Source organism: Kogia breviceps, chromosome 11 (genome assembly GCF_026419965.1).
Source record: "Kogia breviceps isolate mKogBre1 chromosome 11, mKogBre1 haplotype 1, whole genome shotgun sequence".
Taxonomy (NCBI): Eukaryota; Metazoa; Chordata; class Mammalia; order Artiodactyla; family Physeteridae; genus Kogia; species Kogia breviceps.
Window position 1 is genome coordinate 82,833,322 of NC_081320.1, and position 20,749 is coordinate 82,854,070.

At 46.4% G+C, this 20,749-nt stretch overlaps 1 protein-coding gene across 2 annotated transcripts in view; it reads right to left on the minus strand.

The window, feature by feature from the left end:
• The window catches only part of MAPRE3 (microtubule associated protein RP/EB family member 3), a 50,355-nt gene that overhangs the window by 4,722 nt on the left and 24,884 nt on the right, over nucleotides 1–20,749 (minus strand). For both annotated transcript variants that reach the window (XM_059080041.2, XM_059080040.2), the window contains exon 2: nucleotides 176–303. In XM_059080041.2, coding sequence (XP_058936024.1) covers nucleotides 176–296 — 121 coding nt within the window. In that variant the 5' untranslated portion in view covers nucleotides 297–303. The remainder of the gene's footprint in view (nucleotides 1–175; nucleotides 304–20,749) is intronic.

Consider the following 20,749-nt stretch of genomic DNA (forward strand, 5'->3'; position numbering starts at 1 on the left):
AGACCCCTATTTCCTTACTCCAACTCCAAACACTTTGGCTAGTTGAGGGCTCTGCAGCGCTCTTCCTTAATCCCAGTTACAAGCTCCGTTGTCCGCTGTGGCTGTTCTGCCTCCTGCCTACCCGCCTTTGCCCACCCAGCAGGGCCCACTTCCCCCCCGATTCCCAGCCTCCCACCTGAGCAGAGCTGCTCTATCTTGGTATAGTTGAGGTGCAGGGAGTCATTGACCCACGCGAGCATATCATGGCGACTCAGATTCTCACTGGTCACAGACGTGGAGTACACATTGACGGCCATACCCCAGCTGCAAAGAAAGAAGAAAGGCAAGGTAAGACCCTGGGGGCCTTGTGCTGTTCTTGAGCCCCAAGGAGAGGGAGCTGGAGGGTCTCTGGGGAAACGAGAAGCATCTTCCTCCAGACCAGCAGTTTACCTCTTGGAGAAGGGGTACTCATTCACCCTTGAAACATTTGGTGAGTGTCTACTATATGCTAGACCTGCACTAAGAAGTGGTGAAGTCAGATGTGGTCTCTGCCTCCGAGGAGTTTACAGACAGGCAAATCCCCACAGCAGGGAGTGACAGGGCAGGAAAAGCAGCCCGTGCAAAGTTCAGGGAAGGCACAAAGAAGGGGAGGGATCTCTTCTGCTTGACAGCGTCAGCGAAGACTTCAGAGCAGCCTGAAAGGGGTAGGGATTTTCTGAACATACAGGGGACGGGGTAGAAGGGCAGTGCAGGCCCCAGGACTATCAAGAACAAAGGCAAGGCTTATTCCGGGTCTCTGAGCTGTTCAGCAGGCCTGGGGAGCAGGTGTTTGTGTTGCGGTGTGGCGCAACGAGACTGGAAGGGGCTGGTAGCGACGGGCTTTGGTTACCATGAGGAGGAGTCTGGACTCTCTGTATCAACAAGGGAAGCCATTCGAGGATTTTAAGCAGACTGTACTTGACCAGATCTGGGTTCTAGAAAGCTGACTAATCTTCGCATCTGCTCTGACTTCAGACCCTATAAGCCCTGTGGCCTACTGGCCGATCCACAGGTACCTAAATTCCGCTTATCCAGAAACTTCTCTCAATACATGCTTCTGCGCTTGTATTCGTTATCCCAGTGAATGTCACCACCAGGCACCCGGTCACCCGTGCTGGAAACCTGTGGGGTCATCCTCAGAGCCTACTCCCCCTCATCCTCAGAGCCCATCCCAGTGTGCCCTGCTCTGTACCCCGCCTCCTGCTGCCTCGGGTTTTTTGCATCCGTTCTCTCCAGCCGAGCTGGAGGCTCAAAGAAGCGTCCTAGGGGCCCTTCCAGCCCCCAGGCACTCCCTCCCCATAGTCCATCCCTGACACTGCTGTGGTCAGAATCTATGTGAAAGCAGCCCTGGCCACGCCACCCACCCCCCACCCCCGGCCAGTGGGTGTGAGCGCCTCCTTACTCTCCCCCCATCCCCACGCAGAGGTCACATGTCAGTTGTTACTACTGACTTGCACTGTTAAGAAAGAGGGAAATATTTCTTGTAACTAGGTCTTTATCATAAATGGAGAAATAGGACTGCATCTTTCAAGAATTGTGAGAGTACATATTTCTGGAGTGAAGAATATTTAGGTTTAATATGCAAATTGTCTCCCTGAAGGAAGAATACACCCAGCCCACTTCCCGGTCCCCTGTGGGCATCTGCTCTTATAATGTGACCCCCTCCCCATCACTTATGAAGCTCTTCAATGAGCCCTCCCTCTCCAGCCCTGTCTTCTACTTTGATCCCCCAACTGGGAGCCATGGGCAGCTCTCTACTCACCCTCTGCCTGGAATGCAGCCGCCACCCCCAAAGTCCACTCATTCTCTGCTCTAGAGGTTCTTAAACTGTGGTCCCTGGAGCAGCTTTGGTGCTCTATGGGCATCAGCTTGTTAGAAATTTCAAGTTAGAAATTCTAATTCTTGATCCTCACCCCAGATCTACTGAGTCAGAAACTGCACTTGACCAAGAGGGTCTACAGGCACAGTTAAATTAGAGAAGCTGCTTTAGAGAAGAGGCTCAGCTGGTATCTGCTAGGCTGTGCTCCCCCGTGGCCCCACCCCAAGTATATATAATGGAACCTCGCTAGATGCACATTTAACTCCAATACATTTTTTTGAAGAAAAATCAAGAAACCCTCTTGTTTATTCTTAGTCCTTCCTCCTTTTAAAAACAGACCTTGTCCTTCACTGCCCAGGGAAAGGGAAGCCAGACAGAGCCAAAAAGCCAAGAGCAACAAAAATTATCATCTTGGAAGCTTCTAAGGACTCAGGAGCTGACAATTCCAGAGATTTCTGAGGGTAATTTTGACTGAACTTGAGTCCCCTCTTACACAGTGGTTTTGAGCCACCGCCCTGTAACCTGACCCTTGCACTAACCACTGGACTTGCTGAAATGCCTGCCTCCCTCATCAGTAAGCATCTCAAAGCCAGTAGTGGTGTTTCCAGGCCTGTCACAGGCAAGGTATTCAGCAAATTTGTTGAATGACTGAGTGACACCTCCTCACCTTTTCTCCTCTTTCTGAACCATCTTTTATCACCTTCTGGCCAGGACCCTCCTTCCCCCACTCAACCTTCTGGACTTAGCTTGGGCTCCATCACCTCCAAGACACGTTCTCTGAGCCCCTGTGCAGGGAGACATGGCCTTCATCTGTGTCTCTCTGTCACCCTGAGCTTACTCAACCATGGTGTTGATCACAGTCTCTTGAAATCACTTGTGTGTCTGTCCCTTCCACCTGACTGTAAACTCAATGGCCAGGCTGTTTCATTCACTTTGGGGTTCTAGATCAATTCTCAGGGAATGACAATCACAGAGACTAGAGTTAGGAGAGTGCTTCTTAATTTCCAGGGAACTCACCTAGAGTAACCTCAGCAGGCGTGGCAAGAGCACGTGGACACCAGACTTGATTAGAGAGGCAGATGGGTAGGGTCAAGGCAAGTGCATTGTATTTTGATGAGTATTTAGTTAGGGACTCTGCGAAATAGAAAGATTTGCCCTTGTCATCAAGGAGTTTATAGTGTCACTGGGGAGACCAACACACAGGAGAACGGTATAACCAAATGCCCCAAAGTGTGGTGAAAACGGTAGGTGTTACAGAAAGTCAGGAAGGAGAGACCATGCACAGCTAGCTGGAGAATGGATTTGAACGGCTCCCGTAAGAATGGTCAGAACCTGCCAGGCCTTCGGGGGTCTGCGGAGGCCTGTGCGATCTGAGTGTAGAGGGGACAAGCCATTCTGGATACTGGCCTACCACAGGCTTGGGGACTCATTTCTCCATGAGGTCTTGGGGGCTGCTCTGTCCCTGTGCTCCTGGGGTACAGAGTCTGGGCTGGTCAGGGGTGGTTCTGGGAGGTATAGGGTGGCCTTAGGTTGGCCCTGGGAATTCCTGAGCCACTTTAGGGATTTTTTTCCTGTTTACTGTGTATGAGTTTCAAGTGCTGATTATTGAAGAAAAGCAGAGGCACTGGTCCCAGTCTAAACTAGTCCTCCAGTTTTTGACCGAAATCATTTGAGCTTCAAGGGTCTTCCAACCTGAGGGCAGCATTCCTGAGGTTCCCTAGCCTCTCTAAATATTATATATAACCACATCATGTGTATTATTACACAGTATATATGCAATTATATATAATATACTATATAATATACATTAATATATATTTATATATAATTTAGTACATATTCATATATAGTATGTATAATTATATATGATGTACTACATATGATATATATCAATCTATTTATATATAATGTATAGTATAGTTGGCTCTCAGTGTCCATGGGAGATTTGTTCCAGGACCACCGTGGATACCAAAATCTGTGGATGCTCAAGTCCCTTATGTAAAATGGCATGGTGTTTGCAAATAACCTATGCACATCCTCCTGTATACTTTAAGTCATCTCTAGAGTATTTATAATACCTAATACAATGTAAAAACTATGTAAATAGTTGCTCGTTCATGGCAAATTCAAGTTTTACTTTTTGGAAGTTTCTGGAATTTTTTTTCAAATATTTTCCATCTATGGTTGGTTGAATTCATGACTATGGAACCCACGAATATGGAGGGCTGACTGTATAATATATTTAGTGTTATATCTATATTTATATCTATGTGTGTATAAGTATATATTTTATAGTTATTTTATTTTATATGTATATAGTTTTAAAAAATCCTCCTGGTACACAACAAGGTATTAGAACCAAAGTCCTCATCTGAGGCATGTGCTTGGCTGGGATTGCCTGGCCTGCATTGCAATGGCACAGGCTGGGATATTGGGGTGTTTTGCGACCTCCCTGGGGTACAGCGTTGGCTATTTTCCTCCTAAGTATGAAAAATCTCCAGCCTCCCTTCCAGAACACAACTAAAGACCTTGCTATCAGGGCCCTAAGAGTCACCAAAAGCTACACAGGTACTAGAAAAATGCCCAAATCTTCTCAGCTTGGCCAGAAATCCCCAGCTCTGTCTGTGCCTGATGATGGAAGGGCATTTTCCACACCTTTGATTAGTCTGAATCTAGGGTCCCCAAAGAGCCAACAGTACCTGTAAGGAGAAAGCTGGAAAAAAAAATGGCTCCTCTCAGGGCCGAACCACCAATTATGCTTTTTACCTCCTGTGGGGCTTTTGGGGAAGTGGGTGAGAGTGGGCAGTTGATAGTGTGGAGCTGAGCTTTGTCTCCACTTGCGACTGGCTCTCGTTCTTCCAGGTGACGCTACCCTCTGGCCCAGCTGAGGTCCATTTTGGCTCAGGAGGACTCATCCAAGACACTTGGGGGTCTCTGCAAGGATTCTCGGTCACACTTGCTGAGGTGGCGGGGTCATGAAGAAACCAGCCTCCTATAGTTCCCTTATTCCTCATCATGATGGGGAGGGCAGGATGTCCTTTTAATTTTCCTCTCCCAGATTTGGCCCTATAAATACAACTAAATTATGGCCAGCAGGTGGCACCCAGGTCCTGGGCAAAGACTCCTTTAAAAGTTTCTCCCATCCCCAAATCCCTCTCTCCCTAGCTCAGTTTAGAAAAGGGAGAGCCCCTAACTTTTGACCTTGTCCCTCAAAGAGGAAGCCTGGTTTGGTCAAAACCTGGTGGTGTCAGGGCACGGGCTTGAGTGGAGTCCTTGCTCCTGACCCAGGTGTCCTCTGAGAACTGAACCAGCTGGAATGGCCTAGGGCATTAGGCCTACTCTAAGATTCTGGACTCAACTAAACCAACTTCCCGCTTCCCCAAATTCATAAGTTAAACTCAGCAACGGGTCCAACTTCTGATGACTTACTGTATTGGGGGTTGACTCAGGCCTTGACTCAAATCAGAGCAGCTTCTGGGGGTGGAGGAGACATATAAAGCATTTGCCCAAGCATCTAGCCCTAAGTGGACCAGTTGCCTCCAAATCCAGCAGAGACAATGTCTGAGACAACTCTTAAAGTTGACTACACTTGTAACCAAGGGCTGCTTCACGTCCCCTGAGAGAATGGTAGGCAGGCAACCACCCAGAGGAGGCAGGCTCTGTTCCAAGGGCTACAATAGCAGGGTCTTCCAACCCCGTCCCTGTGACATTTCCTTTCCTTTCTCTTAATGCTCAGCGGCCTAAATCAGAGCAAGACATCCTGCACTAGAGCTGTGCAAAATCAAGTTGCTCTTCCTTCCCCGGTGCCATGGTGTGGGAGGAGCACAGGGTTTGGGTGCAGATAGCCTGGGTTCATGCTCTGGCCTTGCCAGTGGTTGATCTTGAGTCTGAGCAAGTCACTGCACCCAGAGCCTTCATCTCCTCATATTTGAAATTGAGATGATAACGAAGGCTTTTTGGAGACAAATGCTATAATCCTCAAGAGTAGCATTCATGGTGGGAACTTCAACCACCACGGCAGACCAGGAGAGAAGCTATTGGAAGGTGGGCAGGCCTGAAGGTACCCCTCCCGTGCACGTCCCCACTGAGGGGGAACGACCATCGCCTGCAGGGGGGGCAGGTAGAGTCGAGTCTCGGGGACACGCAGAATGAGAATCTGCACAAGGGAGGACAGAGACTCAAATGTTGAACCTTGTCAGGTTTGTTCTGGACATTGTTAGGTAGACTTGCTGGTGGAAAGGTTAGAGTATTAAATGAGCAGTCTGTCGAAAAGGCATGGAAATAAAACTGGTGGATTGGCTGTGGCGGGGGAGGGGATCTGAGGGCAGAGAAGGGCTGGGCCTGGGGTTGAGGGAAAGTAGGCTGAATGATTCATAGACTCCAGTTTCAGAGGAGGGGAGCACATGCCACTTGGCCAGATGACAGCTGTCAGCCACACAGTCTGAAGGAACATCATTTGAAAGGAAGATAAAGTGACATGGCTTGAATGTGCCCCCAAGACCAGAAGTGCTTTTGAAGCATGAAGGATCAGTAAGGAGACACCAGGCCCACTAGTGCCGCAGACACAAACGTTCTTTTCCCCACATGTCCCAGCAGCCGCTGCAGCCCCGCTCTCTCTTTATGTTCAGGCCGCAGATGGGCCAGCAATCCCCTCCCCGGGCGTGTGCACAGAGCTGGACTGAGAGCCAGTCCGACTGGGGCATCCTCCCAGCAGGTACCAAGTTCTGTTCTCAGATCCACCCCAAAGCCCTGCTCTGAGGAGTCTGGCAGCTATATCGCCATGTTATATAGTTTCTCTTTTCCTTGTGTCAGAGGAAGAGGTCTTTTTAAATCTCTTGCTGAGCCTCCAGGGGCTTCACGCTGCATCTGGTTGTATGTGGCCAGCAGGGGCAGCCAGCTTTCTACTCTCCTGCTCCTTGGGGTCAACAGATAGGGAATGTGGCCTGAAAACCACACTTTCGGAGCCCACCTGCCACCTGAAACCCCACCCTGCTGTTCAGCCTCTCCCATTCATTCATTCGTTCGTTCATTCAGCAGTATTTTATTGCGTCCGGGGCCCTGAGCCAGTACTAATTAAGGAAAGAAATGGGCACCAGAGCTCCAGCATAGCTGCCAGAGGGCCCCAACCAAAAGCCATGCCTGCCCCCGCTCTCCCCCTGCTCAGAACCCTGATTGGAACTCTGTGGGGAGCTTTCCAGGGTGCTGGGAAGAAGAACACGAGTCAGACACATCAGTCATCCTCTGCGTGTCATGAAGGTTGTTCAGCCCCCAAAGTGGAGAGAGGATTAACCTCTGGTTCCCTCATTAACCCCACGGCAATCCCATGCTCAAGAGAATCATTCTGACTCTTCAGGCTTGAAAACTGAGGCTTGGATACTTCAAACTACTTGCTCAAAGTCTCACAGGCAGTTGGTGGCTGAGCCCATGGCCAAGCCACATCTTCTACCACTAAGCCTCGCACAGCTCCAGGAGCCTGCTGCTGGTAGCCTTGTTTTTTTTTTTTTCTTTTTTTTGGTGGTACGCGGGCCTCTCACTGTTGTGGCCTCTCCCGTTGTGGAGCACAGGCTCCGCGGCCATGGCTCATGGGCCCAGCCGCTCCGCGGCATGTGGGATCTTCCCGGACCCGGGCACGAACCCGCGTCCCCTGCATCGGCAGGCGGATTCTCAACCACTGCTCCACCAGGGAAGCCCCGGTAGCCTTGTTTTGATGGCAGCTCCCATCGTGGAAGCTTGCTGACTTAAAAAGTAGGTGTTTGTGGGACTTAAAGATGTCCAGTAGAGAACCTTTGGAAAGAAAGGTTTAACTTTCTACCTGCCCACCGACACGGACCCTACTAAAAATGGATTAATTTTAGCAAGTGAGGAGTTCTGTTTGCTCCCCTCCTGCATTTCCATTAACCCTTTGAGTAATGACCAGATAGAGCAATCTGGCCAGGACTCCCCAAAGGACTCCTTCCCCGGGACAGCAGCTACAAGGTGCATGGCAGCATTATCCAGATCTGCCTCTTCAGAGTTTAGATCGTGTTCAGCAGGACATGTTCAGGACTCCAGTGGGACCTCAGCAGGGTTCAGGATCTTAGGGAAGAGCTACATGACCTAAAGGTGTTGTGGGAACAGAATCCTGGAGAAGCTCCCGTCCCTACCTGAACCTACACCGTCCAGAGCCCTGTCCTAGATCTGCTGGAGGAGGTGTGTGCTGGTTCCCCACCAGCCGCGGAACTACTCCACCTGCCCCATCTCCGCTTTTTAAATTCAGCTTTGGGAGTCTGAGCCTCCCCGTGAGTCAGGTCTTCGGTCAGCCATGAGAAGGAGGTGATTGGCTGGGTCTGCCAGGGCTTTGTGACCCGCCGGCAGGGCCCTTCCAGTCCCTCAGAACCGTTCATCCCTGCCTGCACATATTGCCTCCTCGCAACCCCAGAATAACCTGGATGTGTGACCCAGAGGGACAGGGAGTTAACGATTTTGCAGATTTTCCCAACAGGTGACTTCAACCCCCCTGGGCCTGGGCAGGAGGGGTAGCCCAGTGACAATGGGCATAGCCTCATGTCAGGAGTGGGAAACATTTTGGCAAGCTCCTCAGAGTTCCCTCTCCTCTGATCCCACAGCATCTGTTCCAGTTTCCCTGGCCGGTAGGATGCATCTACAAAGCAGAATATATGGGAAATCTGGAGCTGGGGAAGGATCGGGGTTAGAGGCCCAGCTTCAGGAAGCCCAGATGGCAGTCCCCAGGCAGAAGGGGCAGAAAAAGCACAGTTCTGTAGTCCGTCTCCCTCTTAGACTGGTGTTCTACGGTCTCGGAGGCCTGAAGCTGGATGTGTGTTGGGCGCCTGCCTTCTCAAACAGGTGCCCTTGGATTCTCAGTGTCTGCCTCAGTTATGCTGCACACTTGCTGTGTGCCGGCCTCTGCTCAGCGCTTTGTATACATGACTCACCTAGTCCTCGTAACAGCTCTGTGAAATGCGGACTGTTTTGTCCCCTTTTTATAGATGAGGAGACTGGGGTCCAAAGTCAAGCAGCTAGGAAATGTTAGAGCCAGGATTTAAAGCCAAGGTGTCTGACTGGAGATCTGGTATTCTTAAAGGAGCCTGCTTGAGGCAGGCCCAACACCCCCTGCAGGACCAAAAGACCTGGTGTTTCCCTCATAGCCATTGGGCGCAGAGGGTAGAGACCTGGGAACTGCAGGAAGTTCTTCTAGGAACCAAAGAATTAGAGAAGACCGAGGGACCCTGAATTATTTTCAAGACATATTTGTGGAAGGCAGAGTTCCACTGAAGGCTTAAAAACAAAAAGCCAAAATTAGATTTAGGCCAGTGACAAGGTTATTAAATATTAGAATGTGAGCTTTCAGAGTTACACAGCCTTATTTATGATTTAATAAGGAATATAATGCCTAGCTCTAAGTACAGTCCTAGGTATCTGGGAAGGAGCTGGATGGTCTCGAGAAGCTCTTCCCGGCCACAGGATGTGGAGATTTGGTCTTGAGGACCATGTTGGAAGCCTCAGGCTGCAGAATGGCCAGCAGCTGCACCTCTCCTGATGAGAGCTATAACTGCCTTTCCTGTTACCAGTGACTGCACCGTGAACCTTATGGTCCTAGCATAGGAAATGATTTATAGCAAATCACCAGACTAGACCTCCTCAACTTTTCTTTCCCTTGACCCCAGACCTGGTAGCTGGAGTCAAGACCCTACAGAGCAGGCTGTTCCCAAAGCCACGACCTCACTTTGACCCTTGAATGGGGCTTCCAGCTAATCTGGAGGATGACATGCCACAACCCGATCGGGAGCTGTTTCTCCTGGCAGTCACCGTGTGCCAAAGACCATAGTGGTCTTTTTAATTTTTATTTATTTATGGCTGCGTTGGGTCTTCGTTGCTTTCTCTAGTTGCGGTGAGCAGGGGCTACTCTTCGTTGCGGTGCGTGGGCTTCTCATTGCAGTGGCTTCTCTTGTTGCAGAGCACGGGCTCTAGGCACACAGGCTTCAGTAGTTGTGGCTCGCGGGCTCAGTAATTGTGGCTTGAGGGCTCTAGAGTGCAGGCTCAGTAGTTGTGGTTCATGGGCTTAGTTGCTCTGCAGCATGTGGGATCTTCCCAGACCAGGGCTCCAACCCATGTCGCCTGCATTGGCAGGCGGATTCTCAACCACTGCACCACCAGGGAAGTCCCGGTTTTCTTCTTCATATTTCTCTTTCCAAGCTACTGAAACATTGCTCTAATGTCACTCAGCAAGTGTTTACTGACCACTGCCATAATGTGCTAAGCATCCCACAAGGCACCATGAGGACATGGGATGATTTTAAGTCATGGGTCTTCTCCTTAAGGAGCCTTTGTTTGGTTGAAGAAATAAGAGTAATTCATAAAATAAGAGATTTCCTTGTTTTATCGTTCCAAGAGAATATATGAAGTACTAACTTGTGCAAGTGTATTTGGCTTTTAAGCGCTCCAGGAGAGTGTAAAGGATGAGTGGGGCCTCAGTAGTTAGATGGTTTCTGGGGGTAGGTGGCACCTAATTTAGGCCTTTAAAGATGACAGGACATCAGAAAGCAGTGAAGAGAAAATGGAAAATTTGGGACTTGGGAAACATGTTTATTATTACTTTCATTTGAAAAATGAGCATGAGACCAATGATTAAATCCTAGAGGAATGTTAGAGGATGCAATCAAGAGAGGAGATGTGAGAGGTGGTGTCCCAGGAGCCAAGGGAGGGACCAGTTTCAAGGAGGAGGTTACCTGCCCTGTTTAATGAAGTTACCAGACCTTGGATAGAGAAATGGTCATTAGATTGTGCAAGAAGAAATGATGAAACCGAGTCGTTTTGTTGGAGTGTGAGGACAGAAGCTAGACCTGCAGACAATTAAAGAGTCCCAGATCATTTGCCCGAGAGGATGCTGAGGAGGGAAATCGGGTTCATCACCAAGGCTACTGGGTCTGCTGCAGCACTGCAGGTGGACTAGAGAGTGACAGCTTGCGAGGCGGAGAACACCTTGCTTCTTTCAGTAAAATCTGGAAAATTCATGTCCTATCCTTAAATTCTAGATCGTATCTGTGTAAGGAGGCTCATGAGTGCAACCTCATGGTCTTTCTAAAGCTTTTTACAACATGGTATCATGAACGAAAAGAAAGAATGGGAAAAAATTTTAATATAATAAAGTCTTGACTAAGTTGAATGTTTGGAAAATGTTTTAAATATTCATATACTGTTCTGTTTAACTGTGGTTAATCAAATCCCCTTTTGGTCTTTAGTTTTGTTGAAAATTATTAAGGAAGGGTAGAATAAACAAAATTTGTTACTAAGGACTTTCCAGAGCCTCAGATTCACTTACTCATTGATCACTGTTTATGGAGTGTGTGTTCCAGGCACTGAGCCAGGCATGGGGCCTAAGGAAAGGAAAGGGACCCAGTCTGGGCCCTTGAGGAGTTCGCAGACTAGGGTGGGAGTTAGACAAGTGAACGTAATAACCAAAGGGCGACACATTACACTACAACCCCAGATGCAGGAAGGGCATGCTGCTGAGCAACTCTGCTTCCTGGGTCAGGGAAGGCTTCTAGAGGAAGCATAGTTTGAGTTGGGTCTTGAAGGAAAAGCTCATCAAGCAAATAAGAGTCAAAAGGATACAGGAACAGACTGGGAGGAGGGAGAGGATTACAAATAGTTCACCCCAGAATGCATGTTGGGGGCAGAAGGAGATGTGGTTAAAGGTAGACAGAGGCTACAACCAAGAGCTCTGTAAGGCAGCTGGGAGTTATTCCATCCTGGTGGAAACTCAGCAAGGGATGTTTTCCCCCATGTATATATTTGTAACAATACAAATACAAATATTTGTGTTTGTAACACTACTATAGTTAAAAGAGTAGCTTCGTGTAATTTCCAAATCAAAAATATAGAAAATGAAATTACAATGCTTAGAAACTGCATTAAATTTATAATTCTTGAGGCTTTAGTTTATATTGTCTTTTCCGGTAAGAACTGAAGAGATTCCCAAGTGCTGCTTGCAGAAATCAGTGCCCCTCCAAATTTTTGTAAACTTTTTATTTTGAAATAATTTTAGACTCAACAATTGCAAAATAGGACAAAGAAGTCCCACATATCCTCATCCAGCTTCCCCAATAACATCTTACATAAAAATTGTTAAGGCCAGGAAATTGACATGGGTACGTTATTAACTAAGCTACAGATCTCATTTGGATTTCATCAGTTTTTACACGCACCCTTATTTTGTGTTGTTGTGGTCCAGTCTATGAAATTTTATCACATGTATAGATAGATTCATGTAATCACTACTCTGCTAGGGCACAGACTATTCTATAACCTCAAAGAAACTCCCTCATGCTACCCCTTTATAGCCATGCCCTCCTCCTACTCTAATCCCTGGTAACCACAGATATGTTTTCTATCACTATAATTCTGTAATTTTAAGAATGTTACAGAAATGGGATCATGCAACAACCTTTTGAGATTGGCTTTTTTTTTCTTAGCATAATACCTTTGAGTTCCATCCAAGTTGTTGCACGGATTAATAGTTCTTTTTTATTGCTGAAAAGTAGTCCAAACAATGGTACAAGTATGGATATACCACGGTTTATCCATTCACCCATTGAAGGACATCTGGGTCGTTTCCAGTTTTTGGCAATTACAAAAAACCCTGTGAGAACCTTCCTCAATCTTTTTTTTTTTTTTTTGCGGTACGCGGGGCTCTCATTGTTGAGTCCTCTCCCGTTGCGGAGCACAGGCCCCGGACGCGCAGGCTCCGGACGCGCAGGCTCAGCGGCCATGGCTCAGCGGCCATGGCTCAGCGGCCATGGCTCACGGGCCCAGCCGCTCCGCGGCACGTGGGATCCTCCAGGACAGGGGCACGAACCCGCGTCCCCTGCATCGGCAGGCGGATTCTCAACCACTGCGCCACCAGGGAAGTCCCACCCTTCCTCAATCTTCTCTTGCTTTGTCCATGACAGTCTGGCTCTGGCAGAGATCTCTCCATACTTTTCTGTCCTCTGGAACTACAAATCTGATTGGGTTTTGTAGGTGGGAGACCCAGGCATTAGGTTGGGGAGGGGGTTGAGAAAACACAGGTACACAAGCAACGCTTTGGACTGACTATTCCAAAAATTATGGGTTTGTCTCAGTTTAAACCTAAGTTTGTGCCCCTCCAGACCAGGCTCCTCCTTCTTACAGGCATTTATACTGTAACCCAAGTCTGTGAATTTATCTTTCTAGGTGGCATAATTTCAGCAAGCATACTTTAGAATCACAGTGGCCAGTTCAGGCAGCCTTCAATCTGAACAAAATTGAGAGAAGCTTTAGAATGAAAAGGGAACAAAGTTTCAAGCATCAAGTGTTTGCAGTATTATTGAGGCTGAATCCATTAAGGTTAAGAATGACCTGTCTAAATTTCTACCCAAACTTGCACAAAACCTTCTTAAATCAGAAGCTAAAGAAAGACTATAATAAATAGTCAAAAGCATAATAGAGAAAGGACACATCATATCTTGAACAAGTCCTCGTAATAACCCTACCCAATGTGTGGGGATATATATTTACTCAGGACCTTGAGGCCATAAATAAAATAGTCATTCCTTGACCAGAACCAAATACTCTTTTATCTCTAGTGCCTCCTGAGGTTGTATATTTTACAGTCATAGGTTCATGTTCTGCTTTCTTTAGTGTTCCTTTAGATCAAAATAGTCAACATGTGTTTGCCTCCTTCTGGGAAAATCAACAATGTAACTGGACTGTTATGCCCCAAAGATCTGAGGCTATTCCTACTTTTCACAAGTCCTCAACCACAACCTCAAGGACCTTAAATTTCCCTGTGATTCTTTATGTGGATGACCTTTTGTTGTATCCCAAAGATGAGGGAAGCTCTAAGACTGTTTCTAGCTATTATTTTCTTTCAGAAAAGGACATAAGGTTTTTTTTGTTTTTGTGGCCGCTCCGTGCGACATGCGGGATCTTAGTTCCCTTACCAGGGATCAAACCTGTGCCCCCTGCAGTAGAAGCACGGAGTCTTAACCACTGGGTCACCAGGGAAGTCCCAAAGGACATAAGGTTTTTAAAGAGAAGTTACAATTTTGTCAAAGTAAAGTTCATTACCCAGGCATGATTTATCCCAAGGAGGTAAATCCTTTACTGCTGATTATAGGCCATTCAAAACTTTCCAACTTTTCTGAAATTATCACATTTATAACTTAATTAAGTCCTTGGTATACAAGTCCCTTCCCTGGGAATCTCAGCATGAAGAGGCCTTTTGTGAGTTAAATCAGCCCTTCAGCAACCTCCCACTCTGGGCCCACCTAATTATCATAAACATGTCTGTCTGTGTGTGTGAGATCTGGATAAACTGTTGATGTTATGAGTCAATTTCATGGGACTCACCAGACATCAAGTCTACTGCAGTCTCTCTTGACTGTGGCAAGGCCTACTTAGCTCTCTTAAGGGAATTAGCCCTAGCGGCTAAGCTAGTGGGGGCTTTTGTCCACTTGGTTTTAGGGTGTCCTTTAAACTTGATGGGCCTTCATGCTGTACAATGTTTGTAGCTCACTGAAACTACACAACGTTTCTCAGTAGGCAGGCTTACCCCCAGTGAAATCCTATTACTTTCTCTCCCACATATTTCTAGTCATTGTAGTAACACTTTGAATCCTGCTGCTCTACTTTTAGATGTCTTGTTCTCAATGAGGTCATTTTGGCCTATTGGTTTCCACTCTAGGAAAAAGAGACTGTTGGATAATTCAAGGAGGAGAAAAACTGGGCCTTGATTTAAGAACCAGAAGCTTGGCCACTAATGGGGAATCAGGGCTGCTTTCTTTTCTTGTAACGCCAAAGGTTTTTCCAGATCTCACGGGTACATAAACATTCTCTTCCTTTCTCTCCCCTCTCGGTGGTAGTAACTGACGGTAGCCTCAAGCCACGCCCTCAAAGGAGAGCTCCCAGGGATCGCAGTTCTCTTAGGATAGTGCTTCCCACACTCTGCGTGCCACCGCTCTGGAGGTCATGGTAAGGTCGTGAGGGGACCGCTTAAATAGAATTCTTACCGTTTCCTTCCTGGAATCACAATTCTCGTGTTTTCTTTTTCTTTTTTTTTTTGGTTATTTTTATTTTTCCTCTGAATAGTATTTTTTTAAACATCTTTATTGGAGTATAATTGCTTTACAGTGGTGTGTTAGTTTCCGCTGTATAACAAAGTGAATCAGCTATACATATACATATATCCCCATATCTCCTCCCTCTTGCGTCTCCCACCCACCCTCTCTATCCCACCCCTCTAGGTGGTCACAGAGCACTGAGCTGATCTCCCCGTGCTATGTGGCTGCTTCCCACTAGCTATCTATCTTACATTTGCTAGTGTATATATGTCCATGCCACTGTCTCACTTCGTCCCAGCTTACCCTTCCCCCTCCCCATGTCCTCAAGTCCATTCTCTACATCTGCGTCTTTATACCTGTCCTGCCCCTAGGTTCTTCAGAACCATTTTTTTCTTTTTTTTTTTTTTTTTAGATTCCATATATATGTTAGCATACAGTATTTGTTTCTCTCTTTCTGACTTACTTCACTCTGTATGACAGACTCCCGGTCCATCCACCTCACTACAAATAACTCAATTTCGTTTCCTTTAATGGCTGCATAATATGCCATTGTATATATGTGCCACATCTTCTTTATCCATTCATCTGTCGATGGACACTTAGGTTACTTCCATGTCCTGGCTATTGTAAATAGAGCTGCAATGAACATTGTGGTACGTGACTCTTTTTGAATTATGGTTTTCTCAGGGTATATGCCCGGTAGTGGGATTGCTGGGTCATATAGTAGTTCTATTTTTAGTTTTTTAAGGAACCTCCATACTGTTCTCCATAGTGGCTGTATCAATTTATATTCCCACCAGCAGTGCAAGAGGGTTCCCTTTTCTCCACACACTCTCCAGCTTTATTGTTTGTAGATTTTTTGATGATGGCCATTCTGACTGGTGTGAGGTGATACCTCATTGTAGTTTGGATTTGCATTTCTCTAATGATTAGTGATGTTGAGCATCCTTTCATGTGCTTGTTGGCAATCTGTATATCTTCTTTGGAGAAATGTCTATTTAGGCCTTCTGCCCATTTTGGGATTGGGTTGTTTGTTTTTTTTGATATTGAGCTGCATGAGCTGCTTGTAAATTTTGGAGATTAATCCTTTGTCAATTGCTTCATTTGCAAATATTTTCTCCCATTCTGAGGGTTGTCTTTTCATCTTGTTTATGGTTTCATTTGCTGTGCAAAAGTTTTTAAGTTTCATTAGGTCCCATTTGTTTATTTTTGTTTTTACTTCCATTTCTCTAGGAGGTGGGTCAGAAAGGATCTTGCTGCGATTTCTGTCATAGAGTGTTCTGCCTACGTTTTCCTCTTCTTTTTCTTATTTTGGATGGTGGTGGTGTGGTGCCAGGGCCTGGCCTCTGCTCCTGCACTGAGCACAGACTCACTTGGGTTCATCAGTCATTCATTTGTTCACACACGAATCTATGCCTACACATATGAGTATTTAAGCACCTACTGTGTGCACAGACATGACTTGGCCAGGGGAATCCTCTCACCCCTAGATGACTCCTCATTTGAGGAGTAGGGCTGTGCGCAGTGGCTAACTGCTGACTAGTTAATAATTATTTCAAAGGGATGTGCAGGGAAAATTTGCTTTTCTGGCCGCCTCCCCAGGAAACTGCAGCATGTCCCCAAAGCAGCTTAATAGGATTAAAATACCCCCCAAGAATCTACCAATACCGTCTTCTCGGCCTTCCCTCTGTTACAGAGTGAAGTAGGCCTGTAAGGCTACCTTACCTGAGGCACAGCCAGATGCGGGGGTAGGGGGAGGGCTGTTTCAAGAGGCCAGCTCCCAGAAGCACCTCCGTCCCAAACAAGCCAGGAGGGCCTTGCCTTAGGACTAAGACGGGACAAATAATGATGACTCCACAGTGGCAGAAAGGACTTTCAATATAAAGGTAGATGAGTGACACACATGCTCACCAGAAACATCACGAGTCCTCTGCAGTGCCCGTCAGGACGAGGACTCGCACCTGCCACCTGGAAGCACAGGACGCCCTGCAGACCTGCACCTCCGGGCAGGGATGGGGAAGGGTGGGGGCTGGCTGAGGTTCTCAGTGTCCCGCCTCTGGCTTCCCAGAGGCTGCAGGGCACTTCAGTCTGGTCAAGGCTAGTATTAAGTTAAATCTGCATAATGGTCATAGGATAATAGCTTAATGACAAACAAACAAAAACCTGTTGTTGAGGGTGCAGGGAATTGTACTCTTTTAAACATGGTTGGTGAGAGTGTAATTCGGTACAATCTTTCTGAAAGGCAATTTGGCCAAAAAATATAGTAAAAGCCTTTACATTTTTACATACTTTTGGACCTAAATTCTACTTACAGAATTAAGGAGTTTTATACTGTAGCAACAATTATGGCTATATATAAAGCTTTAATACATAGAAGCATATTTACAATAATGAAAAACTCGAAACAAGTGAAATAATCAACAACAATGAATTGTTAAACAAATCATGGTACATCTATACTACGCAGCTGCTTAAGAAAACAGTGTTGTAGAAGAATAGGTAGTGCCTCTTCGGCACCGTTGGCTGGCTGACTCAGCACCCACTCCCAACAGCATTTTCCCTCACCTTTCTCCACTAGAGAGGTCAGAAAAATGAAATACTTGCTTCCCAGCCTCTCTTACAACTAAGAGCCACCTTGAGACATGAGGTTAACACCCAACAGGCTAAGGAGCTGGAATGTCCCTGATGACGTCCTTGAGCTATTCTCTCTGCCTGTATCTCCTACTTCCAGAGTCCTGTCATGTTAGGAAAATACCCCTATAATTTGTTTAAGCCACTGTTGGTTTGGGTTAGGGTTTGCTGTTACCTGTATCAAAACATAATCCCAACTGAAAGACATGGAAAGATGTTTACAATACATTAAATTGGGGGAAAGTGTTACAGAGCAGAAATATACCCACAGGCATAGAAGGATAATGTGAGGGTATATTCTAAAATAATAATTTTGGTTCTGTCCGATAGTGGGGTTACAGAGGATTTTGATTTTCTTCTTTGGGTTTATCTGGATTTTCTAAACTTTTAAAAAGTGAATATGTATAACTTTTGTGACAAGAAAAAAACTCAATAAAATATATTTTTTTTAAAAAGCAGGGAGATATGGGGATATATGTATATGTATAGCTGATTCACTTTGTTATACAGCAGAAACTAACACACCACTGTAAAGCAATTACACTCCAATAAAGATGTTAAATAAAAACAAAAAAACAAAACGCAGGGAAGAGAAGTAATGGCAGGAAGCTGTGGTCAGGCAGCAACTAGTCTTTGACAACAGCTGCCAAAATAACCATGTTAAGGCTTCTACTGCTTGTTGTCTGGGTGGTTCAGACTTCCCTGGCGCGGTGGTTCTAGCCCTTCCTTGCTAGTTCCTCTGGTTTTGAAAGGTCCCCACTGGGTTCTAATAAGGCCCACTGAGGTCAACCTCCACCAGCTGGGCACGCTCCTCGGGCATGGCCCAGGAGGCCGCAAGGGGCTCTGAGCACTCCTGAGTGCAGCTCTCTCTCCTCTTCACTGTGGGTCTTGCTTCACATCCCCCAATGCCGTCTCATTTCTTGCTCTCTCCTAAGCTTCTTGGCGGAATCAAATGAGATAACCTACCTAAAAGTACTTTGTACAGTATAAAGTGTAACAAAGGGTAAGTTATTTTTCTTATACTTCTCTCTGTCCTTTCTCGCTCTTCTCCCTCCCTGTTTTTAAGTCTTTCACTCTTGTCCTTTCTCTTCTTCCTTTGTTCCTCTTTCCATTCCCTCCCCCTGCCTTACCTGGCCATGGTAGAACAAGGACACGATGGACTTGCACAGCCTTGTACCTGTACTTCTGTCATATTTCACATGACCTTGCCCTGTACTTATCTGCTCACAGCCTTCTCACCCTTGCTCAGCCGTGAGCTCCCTGAGCAGGAACCATGTCTTTAGACTCCGGAGAACCTTCTAACACCTGGCTCACAGTACACTCCTGGCAAATGCTTGCTTGATATCACTGAAGCACATATTTTTATTGTTTTGTTATCTGGATAAAGCACAAATACTCACACTTACGTGTAAAATCAGTCATCCACATAAGTAAGTAGAAATGTGTTACTTGCATCTAAAAAATTAAGGTCTTATAGAATCTTTATTTTTAAGAACCAACAACTGAGAATTGGCAGAAAAATTAGCAGTTTGGAAAACTAATTTTTTCTTCCAACCTGCAGTTTTAAAATATCGATAAATGTATTCAAAATTGAGATGGTAACATTAATTAATGATAATGTGGAAACAAATGTTTTATGGTAAAATATTAGAATTTAAATCTGTGTTATACACCAAGATGCTAAAACAAAAAATCTGCAAGGATCCATAAAATGCCACATTAAAAGTACATGTATTTGGATCTAATCCTACCTCTCCCATTTTGGCCAAGTTGTCAAGTCATTGATTTTTCTCAGCCATCTCATCCCTTCCATTCTCACTGACATCCTCTTTGGCCCAATTGTCACTTTGTGACTTGATGGTATTCCTGACTCTAGTGTCCTTTAAACTTTCTTACCCCTCATTGCAGGACAAACTTTCTAAAAACACCGCTTTGAATCCTTGCCTCCCCCCACACCAAACCTCCAGTGGCCCTTTACACCTATATAGAGTCTATAGGCTAGAGACTAAACTTCTTGCGCTGGTGTTCACAATTTCACTCCACTCCTTCCCTCCTGTTCTTTTCTTTGGCTTCCCCATTCCTTAGACCCTCAGCCTCAGACTGGTGCTCTCCTGCCGCCACTCTTCCTAATACTGAAGCCCTGCCAGCCCTGACTCATACCTGGATGCCTTCCTCCTTTTAAGATGACGGCTCACGTTCCACCACTTCGGCAACCACTGGCTGATAGAATCAGGATACCAGATTGCTGTGGCGGCCGATGGCAAGGGGCTAAACCATTCAGAAGAAATACACACGAGGGTCTACATTTGGATCCCGCAAACCAAACGGAAGGAAGCAATGTGGCAGGGGACCTAAGGATCTGCAAACACTTAACGGGGTTTGAACTGATGGGAGCTCCGTGTGAGTTGCCACTGTGATGGGGCTGACAAAAGGCACCAGTGGCAGAGGCTGCGGAAGAGGACCCCACTGACTGAGCCCGTCATGGCCCTGACCCTACTGTGCATTTTATTTACCTCACTTACTCCGCACAACATGGACAGTATGATGGGCTAAGGGTATCATCAGCTCCATTTTCTGGGCTTCATACCCACTACTTTGCAGACTACCATTAAAGCAACCCCAGATCCGATGTCTCCCCTTTGCCCTACATCACGTGCCCCATGACGGGCACCTGTCTGCCTCTCCAGCCTCCCTTCCCACCATCATGTCCCCTTCCCACTCTACGTTCCAGCTCTGAGACACCATACCAGGCCGAGTCAGACTTTGGCGCTTTTTGTGCACACTTTTCTTCTGTTGGAAATGCCTTCCCTTCCCTGCCACTGATCTTCACCTGGAAAATGCCGGCCTAACTTCCAGATTCATCTCAAGTGTCAGTCCCCTGATTCTCACCCCCTTCCGCTGGGCTGAGTTAGGTTGGCCTTCTAGGTGTTTCTGTAATACGTGTAGGTGTACTTCTAACATAGACAGTACTTCTCATATCTTTTTCTTCCACTTCACTATGAACTTCTGGAGGGCTGCGATTAAGTCTCTGCGTCCCTAGTATGGTGCCCAGCACATGGTATGTTCTCAGATATTAGTAGAACTAAACTGAGACTCAGAGAGCTTAAGTAACTTGCCTGAGGTAACACAGCTGGTAGGAACAGAACTGGTTTGAAGCCAGATATCTGATTATAAAGTCCTTCTAGGATGAAAAAAGTACTGC